The sequence below is a fragment of the Cyprinus carpio genome, chromosome A7 (assembly GCF_018340385.1).
Source record: "Cyprinus carpio isolate SPL01 chromosome A7, ASM1834038v1, whole genome shotgun sequence".
Lineage (NCBI taxonomy): Eukaryota > Metazoa > Chordata > Actinopteri > Cypriniformes > Cyprinidae > Cyprinus > Cyprinus carpio.
Genome location: NC_056578.1, coordinates 27,869,109 through 27,894,988, shown reverse-complemented (window position 1 = coordinate 27,894,988; position 25,880 = coordinate 27,869,109). Strand labels below are relative to the sequence as shown.

At 37.1% G+C, this 25,880-nt stretch overlaps 1 protein-coding gene across 1 annotated transcript; it reads left to right on the top strand.

Moving 5' to 3' along the window:
• LOC109094044 (paired amphipathic helix protein Sin3a-like) lies at positions 1-25,872 on the top strand. The gene is made up of 21 exons (XM_042760641.1): positions 1-250; positions 2,823-3,030; positions 5,540-5,707; positions 5,793-5,899; positions 8,804-9,095; positions 9,178-9,429; positions 9,980-10,132; positions 10,223-10,378; positions 10,476-10,562; positions 10,692-10,810; positions 10,970-11,180; positions 11,570-11,686; positions 11,808-12,046; positions 12,678-12,861; positions 12,956-13,523; positions 14,625-14,794; positions 14,899-15,072; positions 16,165-16,257; positions 21,104-21,198; positions 23,068-23,269; positions 24,628-25,872. Exons 2-21 carry the CDS (start codon positions 2,854-2,856, stop codon positions 24,847-24,849), a joined length of 3,786 nt encoding a protein of 1,261 aa, XP_042616575.1. The 5' UTR covers positions 1-250; positions 2,823-2,853; the 3' UTR covers positions 24,850-25,872.
• The last annotated feature ends 8 nt before the right edge of the window (positions 25,873-25,880 follow it).

The following is a 25,880-nucleotide window of genomic DNA, read 5'->3' as shown; positions in this document are numbered from 1 at the left end:
TCCTCCAAAGACCACGCCCCCGATCGAGAGGACCCTCCTGCTGAGGTTGTTTTCCCATGTTAGCCAATTAGCAACCTAGCATGCAATTTGAGGTCTGGCGCCTAGACTGAATGGTGCTTGCATGTATTTTAATTTGCCTTTCAAATCCGAACCTTACACGAATCAACGTTTGAGAGCGCTGTTACCAAGCTTTATAGGTTTTGATTTTTCGGCGGAGCAGAAAGAAGTGACCCGGAGCGTCTGTTGCGGGGTGAGTTGGCTATTGCATGCTAGCGGACGCTCGCTAACGTTAGCTGTCGTCGTCGCAGTGCTTCATTCAGGCTAAAAGTAGCTAACTCTCACACTTAATGACGCGAAAACAGCTATCCTCTCCAAATGGCCAGTAAATCACCCGGGGGACGTGAAATGCAAATATAGCGAAATTAAATCATGTTCTTTTGAAGTGATGCATGTCAAACTACTGATTATATAAGAGTAATTGTCGAGGCGCTAGCTAGCCGCACTTAGCCTGAATGGCTACACAAGGTTTTTAAGCTCTGTTGGGTTGATCAGCTGCTCGTCCTGAAGGTCTAACTATCATTCTCTGCCTTTGACCTGTCAGCGAGCAGTGCTGGCTTATCGCTGTCTTCTGAACTACAGTATAACAGTGCTGCTTTGATCACTGAGCAGCTGTGTGTTTACCGGTAGAAACCACTCAGTAGGACTTCCTGATTTGTAACGTTAGCTAGAAACAGTTGACAACGTCGGGCGCTAAACAAACCGCCTTATCGCACGTTCTCGGTGTTTGGTGGTTTATTAAATGTCATTTGTTGTTTTTGATCGATTAGGGAAGCAGTAGTGACCGGGTCGTGTTTTTTATTTTATTTTTATTTTGGTGTGATCAGTTTGTGTTGGTCTGAACTCTGCACCGAACAGAGGCGGTTATTGCTCGCCCCCTCTTATAACGCCTCATAAAGGTTCAGGAAGCTTTATTGGTTTGATAAAACGCGTTTTGATAACCAGAACACTAGTAAACATGAATACGTACATATTTAAATACACAATATGTATATCCGATCACGTTTTACGGTGCATTTCAGTGTGTGGGTCATTTAGTCTCAGGCCTGACACACACACACACAGACGACGAGAAACTGTCCAGTTGGATACAAATAATAGTTATCGTTATTATTGAAATAAAAGTGAGACCGCGCGTGCCCCAGTATGTTTCCCCCACGGTGTATAACTCTACACACCACTCTCCGCCTACACAAGGTTTATAGAAAACTGTAACATTGTTTAAAGTTTTGTCGCAGTCTCATGTGAGTCATAGCAACGCTCATAACATCGTGGTATCTGTTAGCCGACCTGCGCTAAATATGGAAAAAATAATAATGGCCGGTTTAAAACCAAGTCGATCATGCCTCGAGTGAGCGTCATTATGTGGCGGTCGAGTGCATCTGACAGGTGTCACTAACTTTGCACGAAGCTCTTCTCAAGAAGATGTGGTATTAAATAGGCCTGTCACGATAACAACTTTTTGTTGTGCGATATATTGCTCCAGAAATAATTGCGATAAGTGATATCATTGTCATTTTAAAGAGACTATTTTATGCAACTGAATATAGAATCATAATGTAACACCTAATAATGCAAGAAGGCTTAGACACTTCCAAATGACAACAAACTTTTAATTTTTAAGAATATTTAGATCATGGAAATTAAGTATCAAAATATTAATTAACAGAATAAATAGTAAATAAACATTTTCTGCCAAAAAGTGCAAAGTAGGGAAAAAAAGAAAGAAAAATGCACAGGGAACTTGTTTGGAGATTTTTCCATCTAGAGATTTTTCCCTGAGCTTATTTTCTATGTAAATTAAGGGTTCACACTATTGCTGAAAAACATAACCACTACTTATCAGTCAGATGTCCGTATACACAAAGGCACAGATCCCTAAACAAGACCATATCTGCAGATGAAACTTATTTTGTAGAAGCATTTTTTCGGTTTGAACTAGCATGACTTCAACATGTTATGTACGAGAAGCTGCAAAAGAAACAGGCATGTACAAGTGGAATGTACAAAACATGGTGACATTCATTTTTAAGTAAATATAATGGGCAATATATTGTGTTATCAAATTATTGAGGTCATGTACATTTATTGTGCGAAAAGTCGATATATTAAGGGCTAGATTTAAACGCTTTCGGGTTATTATGCATGAATAAATGGTACTAAATTTCCTTAGACAAGCCTGTTATAAACTGATTTGTAGACAACAACTTACAAAAATATAATAATGAATAAATACTTTGGACACGCCTGTTGTAATAAGGAATGAATAAACCTTATTCATCCAAAAAATGAGTTCATCCATTATTTACACATTCACTGTTACATTTTGGAATATTAATAAAGTCATCAAAACTATGACAAAAAATAATAATAATAAAATAAAACATTCTGTTTGCGTAGTAACACTAGGCTTTTCTCAACCAACTTCATGAAGTACCAGCTGTCTGATTTTACTATCTAGTTCAATTCACTCATTAAAAGAATTTATATTTGATTTGACAGTTTTTATGTGAATACATGTATTTGTTTACAAAATCAATTTCATATTTCTTGAGATCATGTGGTTTTTAAAGGAATAGTTCACCCAAACTTTGGGTATTGTACTCACCCTCATGTTGTTCCAAACTTGTTTACTTTTGAGTGAACTGTCTGTTTAAGATCATAAGAAACATGAATTCGGTCAAGTGTGTCCAACTTTTTGACTGGTAGTGTATATATATTTAAAGATAACTTTCATATGAATATTTGCTGTTTGTTTGTTGTAGATTCCGCCTCAGTGAGGAGAATGAGTACACAATGAAGCGGCGCTTGGAGGATCAGGACACAGTGATCGGCTCTCAGCGGCGGCTCCCCGGGGGTGTGGACAGCTTTCAGCACCGTGTCCTCAACTCTGCCTCCTCCCTTTACGAGACTGCACCAGACAACATGCAGCCATCATCCAGCATGCAGTACTCTGTCTCACAGACCTATCAGGTACCAGAAAGTTATCAGCAGTTTTGCAATATTTTGGTATATATGACTGTATATTCCGATGACGCCACTGATGATCAAATAAGCCTGAACCTTGAATTGAGACTCAAACACATTGAGCACTGTTATGGCATATGACACAGCGCTGCCCACATGGCTATTGCTCCTATAACAGCTCATTTTTATCAGTTCTTCTGTCTTTGGGTTGTTATCTTTCTCACAGATTTCTGCTTGTTCTAAATCAGATCCAGATAAAGTAGCACACTAAAGATTGCATTTATATGAATGCATTAGTGAGATTAATGTATTCTCCCATTTAGTTTTGAGCATCCAGATGGTATAATCACATATGTCTTGTGGAGCGCTTTTGGAGTATGCATTTATTTGTCATTTTAATTGTTTGGAAACAGAGTGGATTTCAAAGATTTCTTTTCCTGTTGCGCCCACTGTAGGAACAGCAACTAGTCAATGTCAGGCTTAAAGCATCATGGCAGAGCAATAAAGTCCCCATGAAATCAAAATTAAAGGTTTTTTTGGGTGTTAGTATCAATATGTTAGTCTTAAGGTTATCTATTAGGCAGTGTGCTCCAAAACAGTGACAAAATTCAAATTTAGAAGATATAAGCATTCAAAGCTTGCAGTTTGTCACTTCCTTCAAAACGGCTCAACGATTTTTTTGACATTACATCGTACTTCATCTTCTCATAAAATCTAGTACACAATATAGGCAATAGGGAACGATTCAGACAGTGTAAATAAGCTTCCGATTGGTGCAAATGAGGTCTGGTTTCACGCTGGTTCATGCAAACTGTGGCAGCGCACACTGTCTGTTCCAGAGACGCGATCGCACGGAGCGGATCATGTGCGCAATTCGGCATATATTAAAAACATTTACAGCTACACAACCCCTGTTTATGATCACTATTTTGTTTCTACTAATAGTTTCATATTGATTCCAAGGGGTAATCTATTAGACTGTGGCTGTCAAATGTGGCTTTATTGAGCTCAGCAGATCTGGCCCGAGCAGAGATAAACGAGATAGAGATAGTCTGTGCAACCCCTGATATAGATGGATAGATAGATTTTCAGTAAATAAAGTTAACACTATATTAGCCATTTTCAGGTTACAAACACACACACACACACACACACACACACACATATATGTAAATAGTTCAGTCATGAAACTCTTCTGAGCAGCTGACTGGTTTACTCAAAGCCAATTGCTCACCCAGTCATTTGTTCGTTCCTATCTACATAACCTATTTATTCCTGACTTGTATCGAATCAGTCATTGCAGCACGCCATGGGATTTTGCCCACCCTCCACCTTCCCCAGCACCACCTGCCTAGATCTGCTCGGGGGTTCTCTCTATTTTCCTTGAAGCAGTCTGAATTCAAGTCACCATTTCACATGCATTAACTAATGTTAACAGATGCAACTTTAACATTTAAAAATGTATTGGTATTGAAATTAATATACTCTAACAAGGAACAATACTTCTACAGCTTATATTAACCTTAGTTCATGTTACAAATGGAATCTTACAAATTGTAAAGTGTTATCATTTCATATAAATCCAAACATCCATGCTTAAAAATGGCCATGTTGAAACATTTATACAAAGGCCATAGCACTGAAATTACATATCTTTATTCTATGTAAACTCTCACTATTTATTTGCTTTTATTTTGGAACACTTCCAATCAAAATAACCAAAATCACACTGGACAAAATGCGGAGTGTCACATCTATAACTCACAGGTATCACACACTGAATGCATAGTGTTCATTTCAAGCGGCTGTTCAGAACAGTTTATTTAATCACCAAACAGGCAAAAGTCCACTGTAGGAATGACCAAAGTGGTGTCGATGACTTTGAAGTTCGGAGCAAAATGGAAAGAGAAAGCACTGTAGGTCTCTATATGAAGCATACAGACTTTATTAGAGCCAAAGACAAATATTTCGCTGAAAAATGCACAATACACAATCTTCCAGCCTTGGGTGAAGTCATCGTACACGAACAGCGATCTGGGGCAAATATAATGTAATTTAATGGAAAACTGTGAGTTGCTCTGTGTGGCGCAGCAGGATTTCTGTTGGCTGCATGATCATATCAATGTGCTTTCTCACATCATAGCTTTAAATATGTAACTTTGATAGAAAACAAATGCATAAAAGTGACCAATTGGATATAAACTAATGCAAATAGATGATAATCGTGACCTCAAACATTTGACTTATATATTCTGGATATATTAAAACTGTAAGAATGAGAATTCTTCACATAGTGTTAAAGGGAAATGACGTTTCATTAGGGTTGCAAAAAGGTGGACAATTTCGAGTAAATTTTGGACATATTCCAGAAATTTTGGAAACTTTTCTATATTTTTTGGAACATTCCAGGGATTTTTGGAAAGTTTCCAGAAATTTTCCACTCCTTTGCAAACCTACATTTCATTTTATGTAACTGCCCCTGATACTTAACCATTTCTTCTTTTTGCTCTAACAGTTGTCAATGGCCCAGAGTTCTGGGGGACATGGACATACCAGCAGTTCAGCTGTGCACAGTGGGCCTCATCACCATGGGCCAGCGGTCCAGCCTGTGGGCCAGGGTCACTCTCATGCTACCCCAGCCCCTGCCCCAACACTGGGTCAGCAGCAGTTTCAAAGGCTCAAGGTAAGAGATATGCCTAGAAGAGCATAGGAATGATATGCATTAGTTTAGATGGATTGCTTGAGATCTGAGATGTATGTGATTTCAGGTTGAAGATGCTCTTTCCTATTTGGATCAAGTTAAGCTTCAGTTTGGCAATCAGCCGCAGGTCTACAATGACTTCCTGGATATCATGAAGGAGTTCAAGTCTCAAAGGTCAGTTTGAGTTTTGTTTTTGTTAGATTTTCTTTTTTTTTCCTTTTTTTTTTTTTTTTTTTTTTTGTTCTTTGGGCTTGTTGTGTTTCTGTCCTTTCTAGTTCTGTCTAGCTCCACACCATGGACAGGTTGATCTAGTTTTGGTGAGCGTCCTGGGGCCAAGGGAGCTGAGAGAGACACTTAACCTGTCTTTGTACTTCCTTGTGGCTGCTTTTGTGCTCTGACCCCTCTTTCTTTGTCAGTGATAGAGGAGAGGAATTTTTTGCACCTATAGGCCAAGCATCGAAGAAAGTAATTCTTGATTTTTGTACAAACAGTGATCATACCTGTGTGCAGTATTATATATATTTTTTATTTTAAAATTCATTTTTGAATTACTGATTAATTATTTTCTTGCTTCCAGATGTTCTGCATTTCAAGCCATAAATTTAAGTGCTTTGGAAGGTAGCAAAATAAAGTATTTTAAGCTTAAGTGTCAGGCTTTGGAGTAAATAAATGTTAAATTAGAGCCAATTATCAGGGTGAAAACCAACAAAACATAACAGTTTTCGGAGTGATAAGATCACAGTCGCATTTAGGCCTGTCTACTTTTTGTTGGGCTATATATTGCCCCATAAATAATCACATTAAACCAGTCATGGGAAATCCCCTTAAACTTTAAAAAGGATACAATGACAGAAATATCAGTTTCATCTCCTGACAACTGATGGCAAACAATTTTTTTATTTATAAATGTATGACTTGACCTAAAGAGAGAGACAGATGCAAGATCAGCTACATTTTGGTGAAATTATTTTTTATTTATTTTTTTATAAACAAACATGCTTGTAAACACAATGGAGAATGTATTGCGTCACAAAAACGTATTTTGATCATGTGCAAATATTGTGCGATAGGTTTGATATAGTAGGTTCTTTGTCAATAGAGTAGCAATGTATGAAGCCCTGCTCACACATAAGTCACTTTCAAGCAGCTTTCTGTTGGTCAATTCAGAGAATTTGTGTAACCAACTTGAACTTGAGGGAAATCTGCAAGGGGAGCTTTTTCACCCTCATGCCAAACTCCAGGTTGCATGGATTCCTATTAAAATTGCTGCCCACAGAATTTCATTGAACTACAGTAAGTGCAACCACACATTTATGATGGCTATATATGGTTACTATTAAATGTGGGCATGCCATTGTCACTGTTGGTTAGATTTTGAAAGGCCAGCATTCGATCTTTGTAAGTAAATGGGAGATTTTTTCATTTTCAATATTAAAGGGATACTCCACCCCAAAATGAAAATTTTGTCATTAATCACTTACCCCCATGTCGTTCCAAACCCGTAAAAGCTTTGTTTGTCTTAGAAACACAATTTAAGATATTTTTTTATGAAAACAGGGAGGCTTGTGACTGTCCCATAGACTGCCAAGTAAAATACACTGTCAAGGTCACTGTCAGAATAGTCCATCTGTAATCAGTGATTCAACCGTAATGTTATGAAGCAACGACAACTTTTTGTATGCAAATAAAACAAAAATAATGAGTTTATTCAACATTTTGTCTCCTCTGTGTCACTCCACATCAGCGTAAAATGATTACAAATGTTTTAATGGAGTGGTTTTAATTGCAGATCTTTAATATTTGGTGTTAAGTATTTAGGAAAATAGGAATATTCATTGGGCTTGCTGCAATAGTCAGTGTGGACTATGTTACCGGTCTTAAGCCACAGCACCGGTTATGTCACTTGTCCACCGTGGCACCACCCCTACCATCTTTTTTTTAATTTTTTTTTTTATATAGTAATAAAAATAATTTAGTTCTGTTAGAGAACAGACACCACAGTTAAAAACTGAACGCGGCTGCTCAATGCAGCGAGCCGAACGATCAGCAGCAGGAGTCATATTTAATTTATCATGCGAGGAGAGCGAGTCGAGCTGACTGACAAGAAGAGTGAGGTGAGACAGACAAGACAATCGCAGAATATTTCGTTTCAAAACAAAATGCAAAAGTGACTATATATATATTTTTTATATATATATATATATATATATATATATATATATATATATATATATATATATATATAAGGTGATTTTGTTTTTTAAACATCATTCGTTTCTTATTTATTTGGTTCCACAGTATTGCTGATTTTTACTTTATTTAAACTTTGTGTAATTTATTTTATCTTACATCAAGGTGTTTGTCGAGACTTCAAGCTTTCTTATTCATTCTGCTAAGAAACGTTCTATGTTTCTTATTTATTTGGTTCCACAGTGTTTGCTGATTTTTTATATATATATATATATATATATATATATATATATATATATATATATATATATATATATATATATATATATATATATATAAAAAAAATCAGCAAACACTGTGGAACCAAATAAATAAGAAACCTAGAACAAATAAGAAACCTAGAACGTTTATTAGTAGAATGAATATATACACACACACATATACATCTATACACATATACATATATACACTTAAACTTTGTGTAAGTTATTTATTTTATATTAGGCCTATAAAATGGTGTATTTTTATTCAGCTTGTTAACAAAAGTTGTGTGTTTAATATATTGAGTTTGTTGTTGTACGTTCAAGCAATTAATGCTGAATTGATGCTTGTTTGAAAATTTAAGTAAAATGCGCACAGGCATTAATAAGCTATTTAAAAGTCAAGGAAATCAAGGGATAAGGGAAAACCTCAAGGAATCCCACCCCCCAGTGATACCGGTATTACCATTGTTGTCACACATCGATTAACTGGTGGGAAAAAATACTCAACGTCACAAACCTAAAATCCATGTAGTGCTTTTTTGCAAGCATTGTTATGATGATGTGTTCTTGGACTCAAGGACATTGCAAATCAAGTACCATAAATGTACCGTCCTTGTGTTGTCAGCATTGATACACCAGGTGTGATCAGCAGAGTCTCCCAGCTCTTCAAGGGCCATCCAGACCTCATCATGGGCTTCAACACCTTCCTGCCTCCTGGCTACAAGATTGAGGTTCAGACCAATGATCTGGTTAACGTGACCACTCCTGGCCAGATCCACCACATCACCCCGCATGGTATCTCTGTTCAGAACCTTCCCATAACACAGCCAGCGCAGCACCAGACTCAAACAGCAGCTCCCACCAGCACTGCAGCCTTGGTCATCCCCAGCCAGCCAACCCCTGCCAAGATCAGCAAGGTAAAACTAAATTGTTTTACCTTCTATACATATTTGGGTAGGGCATTTGCAAAGTTGTCTAAATTAGTTTTATGTTTCACAGCCAATGCAGTCTCCTGCACTTACCCCAACCAGTCAGCCAAATCCATCCATTCCCTCGTACGCCTCCCCGCGCTCGCCCTCGGTCCAGTCCCACACTCCCATCAGCAGCAGCACTGCTGGTTCAACCCCGCTGCAGAACAACCAGCCTGTAGAGTTCAACCATGCTATCAACTACGTGAACAAAATCAAGAACCGCTTTCAGGGCCAGCCAGAGGTCTACAAATCCTTCTTAGAAATTCTGCACACATACCAGGTGAGAGCAGAGGCACTGAGGACAATATCTGTATGTCAGAATGCTCTACAGCTGTGTAGTACAACCAACCTTTTTATTCACCCAAGTACACTATCACAAGTTTGGGTTAGTAAGACTAATACTTTTATTCAGCTAGCATTCGTTAAATGGATCAAAAGTGATAGTAAAGACATGCATAATTTTACAAAAGTTTATATGTCAAATAAATGCTGTTCTTTTGAGATTTATATTCATCAGTCGTGGAAAAAAAAAAAAGTGTATCACAGTTTCCACAAAACAGCATTTATAAAAATTATTTATAAAATAAGAAATGGTTCTTAGGCACAAAATCAACATATTAGACTGATTTCTAAAGGATCATGCAATACTGAAGACTGGAGTGATGACTATTTTTTATCAAATAAATGCAGCCTTGGTGTGTATAAGAGACTTCTTTCAATTAAAAACATTTAATACATTTTACCCACTTTAAACTTTAAGAGAGTAGTGCATGTTTACAGCCCTTTATGCTGCATGTTTGCTGTAAACTTGTGCTTTGTTTGTTGTATAGAAGGAGCAGCGTAATGCTAAGGAGGCGGGGGGAAACTACACACCCACTCTCACAGAGCAGCAGGTCTATGCTCAGGTGGCCCAGCTCTTCAAAAACCAAGAGGACCTTCTTTCAGAATTCGGCCAGTTCCTGCCAGATGCTAACAGTTCATTGGTGGGTTTTGATCAGTCTGTTGAGATCTATGATAATAATATCTAAAAATCATTGCGCTGAATTCGCTTGGCTTTTTTCTCTTCTCCTCAGTTACTGAGTAAGACTACAGCTGAGAAAGCTGAATCTGTGCGTATTGATCACGGGGTGACGGTAAAGAGACCCCAACTAAACAATAAGCAGAGGTTTAACCAGAATGGCTGTCAAATCCGCAGACACCCAGGACCGCCCACTACACCCCCTGTTAAGGTGATTTTGAGTAAAACTTTAAATTAAAACAGTACTTTATGGCTGTTTTTTTTTAAACATTGTATTATTAACCAGTCTTATTCATGCTCTTCAATAGAAAAAGCAAAAGTTTATGATAAAAGACCATTCAACTGCCGAAGCCAGCAAACTTGGAATTGGTGCTGAATCTCTCTTTTTTGAAAAGGTGATTGCTTTTAATATAGTCTTGCAGTAGTTACAGTGGAATACCAAAATACCTGCATTATGTTAGCACAGTAAATATTACAAGGATTATAGTTAGTTATGTGGCTTATACACTGTGTTCTCTTCTTAGGTGCGGAAAGCACTGCGGAGTTCAGAGGCTTACGACAATTTCTTACGCTGTTTGGTCATCTTCAATCAAGAAGTGATCTCACGGGCTGAACTTGTGCAGCTGGTCTTGCCATTTTTGGGGTGAGTGGAATTCAATTAAATTTCATATTGACCTGAGAGATACTTTCAGTCTGATTTAAAGGCTTTTAAGTAGCCATTATTTAATTGAATTAATTGTAAATCAGAAATCAGTAAAACACTAGTTCTGAGATTTTTGCTATTGCTTTTTCTGGTTCTCAGGAAATTCCCTGAGCTTTTTACATGGTTCAAGAACTTCCTCGGATACAGAGAGTGTGCCCATATTGAGAGCTTTCCCAAAGAGCGAGCCACTGAAGGCATTGCAATGGAAATTGATTATGCGTCCTGCAAAAGATTGGGCTCCAGTTACAGAGCCCTGCCCAAGAGCTTCCAGCAGCCTCGATGTACAGGCAGGACTCCGCTGTGCAAAGAGGTGAGTTCACCATCAGAGAGCCATCCTTTCACACCTAGTACAACTTTTAATTTATTTCTTTTGCACACTTAATATTCTTCTGCAAGCTAAAATTTTTGCAGCTGGTGTTGGTTGATAGTATACTGGTATTATGAGGTACCCATTCGATTAGATTTGAGTTGAATTGAGTTTTCAGTAGTTAGGAATTACACTGTAGAGAGAGTTTTGTTTCTCTTTTTCATTGTTTTTTTTTTTTTTCATATGGATTATTGAAGGCTCAGTTGGGACTGATAATACCTCTGTTACAAGAATACGCCATGCAAAATCTAGCTTTCCGGTGTGGGAGAAGTTTGACTCGTGTGTAGTGAAAATCTTGATGATATGACAGCCCTATGCTGAATAATTTTCAGGTGTTGAATGATACGTGGGTGTCATTTCCATCCTGGTCTGAGGACTCAACCTTCGTCAGCTCCAAAAAGACCCAGTATGAAGAGCATATATATAGATGTGAAGATGAGCGCTTTGAGGTAAGCAAAAAGCAATTTCACAAGTATAGATATATTTTTTTAGTTTACCAAAGCTTCATTGTCATCAGTGTAATAGGGTATTCAGTTGAGTGTTTGATCAAACATGTCATGTGTCGTGCAGCTTGATGTGGTTCTGGAAACAAACCTCGCCACTATCCGTGTTCTGGAGGCTGTTCAAAAGAGGATCTCGCGCATGTCTGCTGAGGAACAGGCCAAGTTCCGGCTGGACAACACCATCGGAGGCTCCTCTGAGGTCATCCATCGTAAAGCTATTCAAAGGATATATGGTGATAAAGCTCCAGACATCATAGATGGGCTCAAGACGAACCCTGCTGTCTCTGTACCTATTGTGCTCAAAAGGTCAGCATAAATGTTATTGTCTTAAGGTGACTCCTTGCTAGAAAATTCATAAAACTATAAAAATGTCATGCACTGTTGTGAGGAAAGGCTCTTTCTTTCTTAGCTTTTACAACTTTTTTTGAACATGTATTCTTTGTGGAACAATCCAATAACTTAGTACATGATTATGGAAGAACTGATAGCTGCAAAAACGTTTTAGTTTCTGACCAAACTAAAGACCAGAGACAATAATGTAAATGCAAAGAGAACCAGATTATGTTTCATATTTGAGTAAACTAAAGGACATCAGAAGTAAAAGAAAACTAAATGTGAATGCTCTTATAGAGTAACTTTTACTCTTCCTATTGGCAGCAGATTGGCCAAAACATGATTTCACACCCTGTTGTGTGATTTAATCATTGATATCTAAGCAGCTGAAATATGAGATGTTAAATGCTTATGTCCCACAATTAAAAAAATAAATAAAAATAAATAAATATGCAAAAACATATGCAGCCGTAGTTATTATTATTCACTAGCAACATTGTGTTTTCTATACATCTCAAATAATTTAGATAGGGAGAGTTCTGTCTTATACAGTTCTTTTCATTTGAGGTTTTCCTCACGGAATTCATTATGTTTGTCTTCTTAGGCTGAAAAATAAAGAAGAAGAGTGGCGAGAGGCTCAGCGTGGCTTCAATAAGATCTGGAGGGAACAGAATGAGAAGTATTACCTGAAGTCTTTAGATCACCAAGGTATTAACTTCAAACAGAACGACGGAAAGGTGTTTCGCTCCAAGATGTTGCTCAATGAAATCGAGACTCTTTATGATGAGGTACGAAACATTCAAAATGTATATTTTGTGCTCAAAAATGAAATGGATTTTAAATATTGTCTGGTTGCACATAATGGCCTTTTCATCCACTTAGCGGCAGGAGCAGGCTTCAGAAGACAATGCCGCCCCTCCTTCAGGCCCTCACATTACCCTCATGTACGAGGACAGCCAGATCCTGGAAGATGCGGCCGCTCTCATCATCCACCATGTCAAGAGACAGTCCAGCATCCACAAAGATGACAAGTACAAAATCAAGCAGATCATATACCATTTCATCCCCGACATGCTGTTCGCCCGGCGCGGCGAGCTTTCTGATGTGGAGGAGGAGGAAGAAGAGGAGACTGAACCAGATGAAGATGGGACTAAAAAGCACAATGGGACGACGTCAACAAAGTCTAAGCTCCTCTTCAGCCATACAGCAGCTACCCAGCAGAAGCTGAGTAACTGTGATGATGCCTACAACCTCTTTTATGTCAACAATAACTGGTACATCTTCCTACGGCTGCATCAGATCCTGTGCTCCCGACTGCTACGGATCTACGCACAGGGGGAAAAACAGATAGAGGAAGATGCCAGAGAGAGGGAGTGGGAAAAGAACGTCTTGGGACTGAAAAGAGAGAAGAATGACAGCCCAGCCATCCAGCTGCGTTTGAAAGAACCCAGTAAGTTTCAGATTTCACTCAGGTTTTAAGCAGGTAGTCATTGTGTCAGCACGGTTCACACCGAACTTGAGAACTTGAGTGCGAGACCTCTTAAATTTGTGAAGACGGGTGGACAGCCGATGCCGATATCTTGGAAAGCGAGGGGGGGGGGGGTGTGATTATAAAGCCGATATAATGGTTTTCATTTTCTAAATAATATTTAAGAAATTTTAAATCATTTGACAATGGATTAAAAAATAAATGTGTAAAATAAAAATACTTATACAAAGTATTTTTCACAAAAAAAAAAATATTTAATAAAAATGTAATTAAAAAGGAAGTAAACACTGTAACACTTTAGCATAATTTGAAATCACGAGTTTAGTTTAAAGCATTAAATTAACACGGACCGACCGTCACGCAGAGAACACGCGATCATGCTGGATAAAAATGCACACTACACAAGATCTCACAGCTGGATTCGACTAAGTTTGGAAGGTTTGTTATATTAAATGTTCATTAGTCATTCAAAGATTTGTTTAAATTATGTAAATGCGTATTTGCTTAATGCTGACGGCAAACAAGAAAGTATTATAATGTTTGCCTATTACTAATAATATAAAAGCAATCGTTATAATACTTTTTGTATACATTAATTCCTTTGTTTAACTGTTCTATCGGATTATTAGACAGACTTTTATCAGTATTAGACAGAACTGTTAACGCCGACGGCGAAAAAGGGGGGGAATGTGAGCTGTGGGCACTCAGGTGCTGCCGCTCTCAGTGCCATCAAAATAAAAGTACGATGCGCCATCAAAATAAAAGTCCCGCCTCAAACACATCGGCCAAGCAGAAAAACGTATTGTCCGGTGCCAATATTTGCGAAATACCAAATATCGGCCGATATATCGGCCTTGGCCACTAGTTTCATCATCAGTTGCTCTCAAGGGTTTTAACACGTGTTAGAGCTAATGGCATTTCTCTCAGATTTATCTACAACCCTCAGGGCCCTGTCACCATGGAAACTGCTTGAGCGACTCGAAGACAAAGGCTGTAATTTGTTTATTTGTAAAGCTGTGGTTAGAGGTTGATGAATTAAAAATGTCCTGTTTGTTTTTGCAGTGGACATCGATGTTGAAGACTACTACTCTGTCTTCTTAGAGATGGTGCGAAACCTTCTGGATGGCAACATGGAGACATCACAATACGAGGACCAGCTGAGGGAAATGTTTACCATCCATGCCTACATTGCCTTCACAATGGACAAACTCATCCAGAGTATAGTGAGACAGGTAGGGTTTTTTTGGTTTATTAGGTCGAGTTCCTGTTTAGTGAGCATTTTTAGTTTCAGAATCTCATCTTACAGGTTAATCTTTCTTTTTTCTCTTTCCCACAGCTGCAGCATATAGTAAGCGATGAGATCTGTGTACAGGTGACTGATCTTTACCTTAGCGAGTATGCCAACAAAGCCACCGGTGGGTCCCTGTCCACCCAAGCTTCTAGAGGAAGTGCAGAGTCAGCCTACCAGCGCAAAGCCGAGCAGCTGATGTCCGACGAGAACTGTTTTAAGGTACAACTATCTCTTTTTAATTTACCAAGACACACTCGCTGCATCCAAAATCACATATGGCGCTTTTCCACCGCATGGCAAAGCTCGGTACGGCTCACTTTTTTGGGGGGGTGGGGGGTTCCATTGTGTACAGTACCTGTTGCTTTTTTAAGTACCGCTTGGTTGAGGTTCCAAGTGAGCCGTGCAGATTCTAAAATCTGACATCAGATCACTGATTGGTTATAGAGAATCGTCACTACCGGCGTCATTGGATCTGTGACATGAGACATCAAACCCGCTAGATTTAAATAGTCCGCAACAGCCGCCGCAGTATCATTTGACTTTTTTTTTTTTTTAAACGACTTGACTTGCAATTTGGGCATACTCCATCTTCCATGTTGTTACTACATGTACATGTATTCATTTCTATAATGTAAGAACAACCTGGATCAGATAATGAGTCATTTTGGCAGCTTGGATTCAATATACTTGTGTATATGTGTTCAGTTGTATGCATATGCACATCAAAACTGAAGTATACTTTTTGGACTTAAAGTTGTATGAAGTCACTTAAGAAAAGCAAAAAGGATTGAAATGGTATCAGTAGTGTAGGGGAGATATTATTGTGTGTTGAAAGAAAAAGTGCTTTTTATGTACTAGAATTGCATTCACAGTTAAAGTCAGTTGAAGTCACAATAAAGGATGGTTGTATTGGAAATACTGATAAGAGCTTTCTGTTGGTTTTTCAAGCATACTAATTGACCATCCATCAAGCTGTCGGTCAAAGTGACTTAATCAGGCAAAATCACTGCTTTTTGTTTTAATGACCACATTTTTCAATGTCACGCTGTAATCTGCTGCCTCTCTTTGCCTCCTCCTCTTTATTTAACTACCTTGTTTAACCACAGTTTCATCTGTGTAGATAGATGCATATCTGCAGTGTCTATAGGTTATTTTCCTTAACATTTAGGTTGAAATATAAGAATGAATGAATATGTAAGGGAAACTATTTATGTGAGATTATAAAAGCTGATAGTTTTAAAGTATTTCATGTCTGCTGCTATCTATGCATATTTAAACACGACTACTTTTTTTTTTTTTTTTTCATTCCAGTTATTGTTCCAGAAGTCTAAGGGGACTGTGCAGCTGGCCATGGAGCTGTTGGACACCGAGGAGGAGAACTCGGATGGACCTGTGGATACCGAGGTAGATGCCTGAGACTTGGCTAGAGATTTTTCAGTGTTAACCTATTAATCCAAACTGTACTGTTGGCAAAGTGTTGCAGCAACATCTTTTGACTGTTAACAAAGTTTGGTTTTCAAAACACTCGATTCTGTGGAGCAAAATCGTGTTATAATGTTCTCAACAGCAGGTTTATAAATGCTTCTCATTAAGTTTGAGAGGATGTTTGGAATGTGTTGCTTAATCAGATGCGCGTTATAAGCACTTGCAGAGATGAGCAGCATTTACTACTGGCAATGTGCATATATTTATTTCATTAAAAATCACAGCTTTTTTGATTCAATAATCACATCAAGCCAAATCATGATTTCGGTTTGATTTCTATTAATTGTTCAACCCTAATTAGGGCCCTAGGAAAGCAGTTTAGTTCTTTTCCTAATTTCGTTTTTTCCATTTGAATTGTACTGAATTCCATTTTTTTTTTTATGGTTAAGTTACATTTTATCAATCAAAAATGTGTCTAATCTTGAATAAATCATGAAACTTGTACAATTTAACATCAATTTTAAATAAAAACAATTTAATTTATTAAAATGTATTTTTACAATAGCCTATGAAATGTTGTTGTTGTTGTTTCCCCCTGTATTAAATTTTTTCTGGTTATCAAGTAAAGGCATAAAATATTAATTCAATTAACCTTTTAACCAAATAAAAATAAAAACAAACTTTATTTTTTGGGGAAACAAAGGGAATTTAGTATTAACATTAAAACTTGAAAGAAATATTGTGTAATTATTCCTTAAAAAGTAATAATTGTAGTATTTTCATAATAATAGCTGTGTAGTTGAAGTATTATGTACATTCTACTGAACAACATTAATATAATTCAGGCACAATAATTTCTTCAAGTTGAATCAAACTTTTATTTTGACGGGTTGCCGTGAATACCTTTACATTTCTGTGTGCAAATGATATGACAATAGTTTCTCTCAAATGAAAGGGTCAAATGTTCATGAAGTGACTCTGAGCAGTTCTAGAGATTGTTTATGTTCATATACTCATATATTGAGGCGGCAGATGCTGAAATCACTGCTAGCGTCAGTATGTGTGTAGTATCCGAAACGGCACGTTTGCACCTTTTATTCACATAAAGAGACACAGAACATGCAGGATTCATATTTAAATAGTATTTTTGTTGTTTAATATTTACAGATACTAGTCCGTATCGTGCTTTAACCCCTTAACTATCACCGTCCCACCTGTGGGACGCTTGGCGCTCTTTTTTTGTTGTTGTCCTTTTTCTCTATAAAATCTTTTAGTAATCATCATAAATGAATCATCATTTTGAAATCGGACATTGCATTACCATGGAAATGGTACTTTAATATCTTATGGCGGTCTCCTCCCCCTTAGTGGGCAGTGTCAAGTGTCATATTACAAAATGCATTACGGTCTTTTAGAATCAAAACTTTTTATAATCTTGGCAACAAACATATCATTGGAAAGGTCTGAGTCTCAGGATTCCATATTTGGTGGTTATTTTGAGATAGAAGTAAAATTGACAGAGACTTCTAGAGAAAAATTCATTAAACAAAATTCAAAGGAATTTTGATGGCTCCCAGTGGCTGTTTGTGGTATGACGCCCTAAATAAAATCTCACAGGAACCTCAGTATTTTTCATATCAACTTCAAATTTGGAACATAACTTATTTAGATTAGATTAGATTCAACTTTATTGTCACTGCACATGTAGGGTATGTGTTAGCGATTTGTAGTTATCATATAACCAGAAGTGCAATAAGCAGTAAGTACAGAATATACAAGGTCTACAATATGTACAATAACTATACAGATAAGTATTATGGACAAAATTTACAGATTTTAAATACTATCAGCATGATATACAGATAGGTGTACTATGAACATATTATACAGATGAATATGTGAAGTGTATGTACACTATAGGCAGAACTATGAACATATGAACAATTTAAACTATTGCAATGAAAAGTAAAGTGCATAGAAAATATTTCAGTGTGCAATGGATTATTCAGTGTTCCTGGATGAACAGACAGTAGTGCAAGTAATAGCAAGTTTGTTGTTTTTGCTTGTTGTAAATAAATAAATAAATAAATCAGTCAGATGTAGTGATGAAGTGGGGGAGGAGTCTGTGTGTATGGTGTGGGGGGGTGTCAGAGGGCAGAGTTCAGCAAGGAGACAGCTGTAGGGAAAAAGCTGTTCCTGGATCTACTGGTCCTTGTCCGGAGGCTCCTGAAGCGCCTCCCGGAGGGCAGGAGGTTAAACAGTTTATGGTAAGGGTGAGAGGAGTCCTTAAGAATGCTGCGAGCTCGACGTACACAGCGTTTCCTCTGGATGTCCTCAATAGCAGGAAGTGGTGTCCCTGTGATGCGTTGGGCAGTTTTCAGACACACAGACACACAATTTAGACACACGGCTTTAATTTTATACCAATTTTATAATAAAACCTGTTATGTAAAATATTTATAATAAATTAAATTAAATTAATATAGCGCATTTTATTTACAGTACATTTAAACTTTTAACATTTTATAACTTTTTGATAACATTTATAACTTTTTGATATTTTTTTTTTTTTTTTAAATCCACTTTTGCCAAAATCTGCTAATTTTCTTCTTCAAAAAGTGACCAACCTTAGGTCTATATTCCAAAGTGTTCATAAATTACAACAATTTAAGTTTGTATAGTGCACTTTAATGCCTATTTTAAAAAATGGGGGGTGACAGTTAAAGGGTTAATTTAAGTGTAATGACCTACTTTTATTAATTCATCCAAACTTTGACAAATTCCATGACGTTCAGCATTAAACAGTACATTTTATTTATGACTGGATTCTGTGATTCCATCCACGTTTTCTGCATCGCGGAAATCATGGGGCCCTACCTAACGCAATTTCAAGTTTTTAAAGCTCATTATCTGAAAACTGCTTTAAAATTGTGATGTTAGAGCTAATACTATTTTTTTTTGTGGGAGAAGCTTAGGCCACATAGTGTATGACATCAAAATCAGTCATTAAACCCATCCGCAGTGCACAGCCCAGTCATGCTAACTCCAGTGTAGCGGTTCTTGAACTATTTCATTGCACTACTTTCTGTGCTGTGCAATAGGCCTTCAGCTGACTCGTTTCTTGAAGGCTGAGATCTATCATTCAGAGGAACATATTTTGTCATTCTGCTGCATCGCTGTATCCAACAACATCTGCTACATCTGTGCCACCTGCTGCTGCAAGAAGTGTTGAGAGGAAATGGAAAAAGTGTACACATAAAAGTGTAGTTTTCTCATTTGTCTTTCTTGTTGCACCTCAGAAAAGATGTGACAATGTTGATGAACCAGATAAAAAGGCACCACATGCTTCTGACCTGTAAGAACAGCTGGGAAGTATACAATAATGTCTAAATGGACCAAATATCAGACGGAAAGGATGTGCCATGGCAAGACTTTGCTGATTTATATGAGCCAGTTCTGCTCAACAGTCCTGTCAGACTCTATTTGTGCTTGGGATTTGGGAGGGAACATCTCTTTCAGTACAGGCCTTTTTGAGTTATTACTCTGTTATAGCCCTTGTGGTTGAAAAATTGACACTGACTACAATCCTTTTGTTGAGAACTTCTACCCCAGTCCCTCACTCTTCAGGGACTTCCTTTATAAATTGATTCAGGCTAGTGGCACTGTTCGGCATGTAAGCTAAGTATGTTTCAAACAGCCAAACATATTGTCAAGGAACACTCCTTGTGGCAATATCCACTGGATCAGAAACAACAAAGTGCTGTATGATGAATGGAGGGATATGTGGGAGCCTACAGAGATGGCAAGCTGAAAGACAGTGGACCCTTATGGATTTAATGCTGTGAAGTTCTACATGAAATCAGACAGTGGTGTTGGACTGTTTTGGTAATTATGGTTATTGTGGAAGACTTCAGCAAATTGCCAAGGCGAAGATGACCCACACAGTATTCTAGGTGGGTCTTGCAGCAATGGGTTGTCAATGTCCATCTGTTTCTGCATCAGCTCCCACAGTTTTCCAGGACTTCTCTATATTCTGAAGCCCATCAGTTAGTAGCACCGCTAGAAGGCAGAGGTGCAGCCTGAGCCACAGGAAAAATCAAGTGTGTGTGTGTGTGTGATCTTGCAGTGTGCTCTCAGCCAAAGTAGCACTGTGTAATATTTTATTTATCTGTACATATTGTTAAAAAAAGGAGTTTGACTTGATTGTAAAAATTTTATTGTAAAATAATTGAAATTGGTAACGTTTGTTAAACCAGTTTTTAGTTTTTCAAATTCTACCTTTTTTAGAGTTATTAAAAATTAGAAACCACTATTCTGGTCTATTACTAGTAGTGTTATGTGACTATTCTATATTTTTTAAATATTATTATTATTATTATTATTGTTTTTTTTTTAGAATAATTTTGTTTAATACATCACAATCATAAATTGTCATATTCTTCATTTACTGTATTTATTATAGTTTTTCCATAGAGACATTTCCTCTTTTAAAGTATTTATTTATTTATTTTCTGTAGTACTTTGATTTTAATTCTGTTCTTTATTCTGCTCATTCTACATTTGACTTTGTCAGTTTTGGTCTTGTGCTCCAAAAAGAGACCATTTTTCAAGAAATGAAATACATGAACAGAGCTTTTGCATAATATATGAGATTCGTACATAGAAACGAATCTTGTAAAACAACACAAAACTGCCATGCAGAGCATATCCTGGATGTGATATTCATGTATTCAACTATGTTCAGTAGTTCCAGACAGTAATAATAATAACCTTGACTCTTTATTCTGAAAAAGAAACCATGAACATTTGTTTATCTGTGTTTCAGCGCTGGCCCGACTACGTGGAGCGATATCTGAACACCAGCTCGGCCTCTCCAGAGCTGCGAGAGCACCTCTCCCAGAAGCCTGTGTTTCTACCCAGGTGAGGCTCAGCCAAGTACACCCATCTTTAGAGCCATGAGTCCTTTAAACTTGCCTCCTTCCCATGAAGCATCAGCTCAAGACAGGAACATCCCAAGAAGGCTTTCGGTAGTCTTGGGAAATGTCACACTGTACAAGTGCTGCTTGTTTGTAATCACCTGTTTTTTTTTTTGTTGTTGTTGTTTTTTTTTTCTACCCAAACACACAAGCTGTCTGCTTGCTTGCATTCGCACTTTATTGAGCATTTATTTAATGAAAACTCATTGTTAGGCTGCTTCTCTCTGCTCAGATGTGGCCACAGTACAGTCATATTTGTTCTTTTACGCTTATTTATGAATTGTAAGTATGGTGTGTTTGTGGGGAATGTGTGCAGAGGTGTTATCTCAAATTATGTGCACCATTTTTTTTGTTTTAGGGCAAAATCGAGGATGAGACTTTATAACACATTTAATGGGGTGGAAAGTTCATTTCAATTTTAATATTTGTTTTTCATCTGCGAATATGGAAGATGTTTTTATATATGCCTCCTCTTAAGAGGGTTCGGTTGAGTCACCATGTTCTTTGGAAGGGCAACTTTCTAAAGAGGCTAAAGACTGTGCATTTAGATAATATGAGCCTGTTCTTGAAAAAAGCAGTGCTTTGTTCAGATCTGTACTTTCTTTTGAATAGATTTTCGTAATCTTTTTAACGTTACCCACTTTCGGGTTTCAGAAAATTTCTTTGCTTTCTCATATAAAGTGTGCTGTGGTCTGTTTGTGTAATTCTCTTCACAGATATATTTCTGTATGTGACTTGATTTCATGATTTTTGTATAAATGTTCTTCTAGTCTGTAAGATTTGAGTGAGTAGACCTTGTATGCTGAGATCTCAGAGATGATGATGATGTGTCCTCCCGTTGCTGATTCTCTCTTGAGTTCGATTGGGGTTGTCAGTTTACAAAGTGGTGCTATGACTCAAATTTAAACTCACCATGGTCTGACACAAAGACAGCTGTATTTCAGAGAGGGGCTTGTCAATAAAACTCTGGTCTGAATTTTATCCTCAAATGTGCGTGTATTTCTTTCCAACAGATGTTTGAGCTCTAGCATGGGAGGATGATTGATTTGCCTGTTCTTTTAGTTTTTTTTTTTTTTTTTTTTTTAATGCATGTTTTTTTGTGCAGTGCTGGAGAGATGCTCTTGATGTCTTCATGTTCAACCACAAACTGACAGTCATATTTTTAAGAATTTTTGGATTGATTTATTTCTGTTTATGTGCATTGTGAGGTTTAGTAGCTGACATTTGCACCAGTTTTTGCTAGTAAAATTAATGGAACTAACACTTCTAGTGCATGGTCATGCAGTGTATAATGCACACAAGTCAATCCATATCCTGGCCATTTAACCCCTTTTCCCTACCTGGTTTCCAATTTTTTTTTTTTTTTTTTTTTTTTTTTTTTTTTTTTTTTGATGATTGGCTAGTTTCTTTAAGTGAAGTCCTGAATTCAAAATAACACATCTGTAACCTTTGGTAAGTACATTTCTAATTTTAGTCTTTAATTGAAGCAGGGAAATTAACTTTTTTGTGTTTTTTTGTTTTCTTTCTTTTTTTCACCCAGCATCTTGATTTGGCACTTGATCAATATGGTTTTGCCATGGATATGTGTTTTCAGTGAAGATTATCATTTCTGTTGATAATTTATCATATCTGTTGAGACCCAGGTGCACTGTAGACAGTTGCATTGGTGCATATTTTTTTTTTCTTTTTGATTAGGATGTTCCACTCCTTAGGCTGTCAGATGCTGAGCCTTAACATGTTTGATAGCATTTGTACTAAATTTAAGAAAGATTTAAGTTTCTTGAAAATTAAACAATGTGCCATTTTCTTTTTAGAACCTAAGGCGAATCCGGAAGTGCCAGAGAGGTCAGGAGATGCAGATGAGAGAGGCCAAAGAAACAGCCAAGAAACCCTCAGAGGGCGGCGAGGACTCAAAAATGGAGTGCATGTTTAAGCTCAATTCTTACAAGATGGTGTATGTCTTCAAGTCAGAGGACTACATGTACCGACGCACTGCACAGCTGAGAGCGCATCAGGTATATAGATGAAAGATTAATGGTTCTCAAACTTGTTGAATCAAGTGGCCCGCATTGTTTGATACAATATTTAAAGACCCCCTCATGTTGACTAAGAAATTTCCTCTGTTTTTTCTTCTGTAATTATGATGGTTTAAATTAAATGATTATTTTTATGAACAGAAACTGGGAGTGTTGATATATTAAAGGGGATAGTCCACCCAAATATGAAAATTCCTTCAGCATTTGTTAGGGATGTAAAGATTAACTGCGAGCCGGTTGAAAATCAATTACATTATGTGACAGTTCAAATGTGTTGAGATGCTAAACAAATTGGAATTCAATTAGGGGTAGGAGTTAATATGAATATATGAGTGATGGGTATTTTCTCTTTTCATCTTGCCTCTGTATATTAAAGTTCATAAGCACAGCGCTGCTTTGTTTACAGTGGAAACCAAGAAAACGCTTTAAGCGCCACCTACTGGCAGAAAGTGAATCTGGGTCTCTTTCAGCTCGTCTGCTGTTTCGGTTTCATGCAGATATTTTTTATGTATAGTTCCACAAGACTGACGTCAAACCATTCTATTTTTGCTTCAGATTTCGTAATTATACAATCTAATTTAGATTAAAAACTGCTCATGTTGCATGTATGCAGCATCTTTGTTTGGATCATGATTAAAATGCAGTGGTTGTCTCTCATTTTAAATGTAAAGAGCACAGACAAAGCCTTATTTTGTTTATATGAAGAGATTTCTTTTAGTTGTGTTACTTTGATTTGGGGCTTGTTTTAAAATTTCAGTTTGGTTTTGTTATTTACATTATATTTAAATTTAGTTATTTAGTTATCCAAAGCGACTTACAAATGAGGACAATAGAAGCAATCGAAACCAACAAAAGAGCAATAATACGCAAGTGTTATATAAGTATATTATTATTATAGTGTTATATTTAGTTTCACAAAGAAACGTGCAGCATTTTGTCCAAGCAATAATAAAAGGACACAATTTATAATTTCTTAAATCTCATTTATTTGTATTAAAAAAAATAATAATAATAATCGTGAATTGAATCGTGGGTTGAGTAATTTGTTACATCCCTAGCATTTATTCATTTTCAAGCCATTTTTGTATGACCTGTATGTTCTACAGAAGAAAGTAAATCATACAGGTTTAGAATAACATGAGGGGATATTGACAGATTTTTATATATATATATATATATATATATATATGTGTGTGTGTGTGTTTTCAGGGTTTAATTTTACGTTGTGATTTTCACATTTATTAGCATTTTAATAAAGATTATTTACATTAAAAAAAAAAAATGTTTTGAGATCATCAAGAGACTTCATGATTGCTTGATTTCTTGCTTATTTACAGTCTCACCAGCGAGTAAGCACTCGTCTGCATCAGCGCTTTCAGGCGTGGCTAGACAGGTGGAGGAAAGAGCACGTGACCAGCGACATGGCGGCCGCCACTTACAAGTGGTTGATGGGCGAGGGCCGGGAGGGGCTACTGCCTTGCAGAACCGTCTGTGAGCCCAAGATCCTCCACTTCCAGAACATCAACAAATATAAAGTCACCTACAGCACTACGTTGTAAAGCTCAAGTTTTCAAGAGAAGGGAGGGCTTTTCCCTCCATTTTATGTTTTTACGATGACTGAAGTAGCACTGAAATTAAAATCTGACCACCATTGAGTTCTTTGAAGATTGCTCACTTCCTTTTTTTATTTCTACCTTTTTAAACTTTTAGATTGGAGTCTTTTTTTTGCCCCCTTGACTTTATACCCAGTTGGTTAGTGTCCTTCAATCATGAGGGCAAGAAGACTCTTCTTGCAAATGCTGCAGCTCTAGTCAGACTTTCATTCGATTTTCATGAAGATAAGAATCGGTTTTGTCTTTTTGAGCGGCTTTTTGTGAAAAGGATGGTTTACAAATACAGGTCAAGTTCATGCCCATTTGTATTGTTTTTATTTTTCATCTCTTCAAGGTGAATAGTAGTTTTATTAGCATTATGTCTTTTGTGGTTCACTTTAACCACATACACCACAATCTCGATTCAGTTTTTTAAAAAGCCTCCACGTTTGGGGCTATGCAGCTAAACCAAGACTGATAATGTGTATTTCCCAAGTGTATTGTTCGCAATATACATGACATGTAATTAAGGTCTCTTTTCACAGGTTAACTACAGCACCATTAATGAAGGTATTACCGTTAATTAATAGACATCTAAGATACCAGCCACAATGTGTCAATCAGGAACACCAGAATAAGTACAGTCACAAAAGCTCTTGTAATGTAAATACGATGTATATATGCCAGACTGTTTATATTCTGACAACCTTCACTGTTACGTAGTTCAGCTCTTAGGCTTCCTTATCAGCTTAGTGGAGGAGGCTAATGCTGGGATGTTTAAGAAAACACTTTATGACTATTCTTACCAAAGGGAGTACTTGTTAAAAGTGTTTTGTTTGGTCACTCTGTCTCCTCTCGTTATGTAGTCATGGAAATGTTCGTTTCGACATCTTCAAGTTTGTCCAGAACCTGAGATGTTGAATAGGATGGTTTTTCATGACGCTATATTTGGCCCTTATATGAACTTGTATTCAAATCTGTGATATCACTGCCTGTCA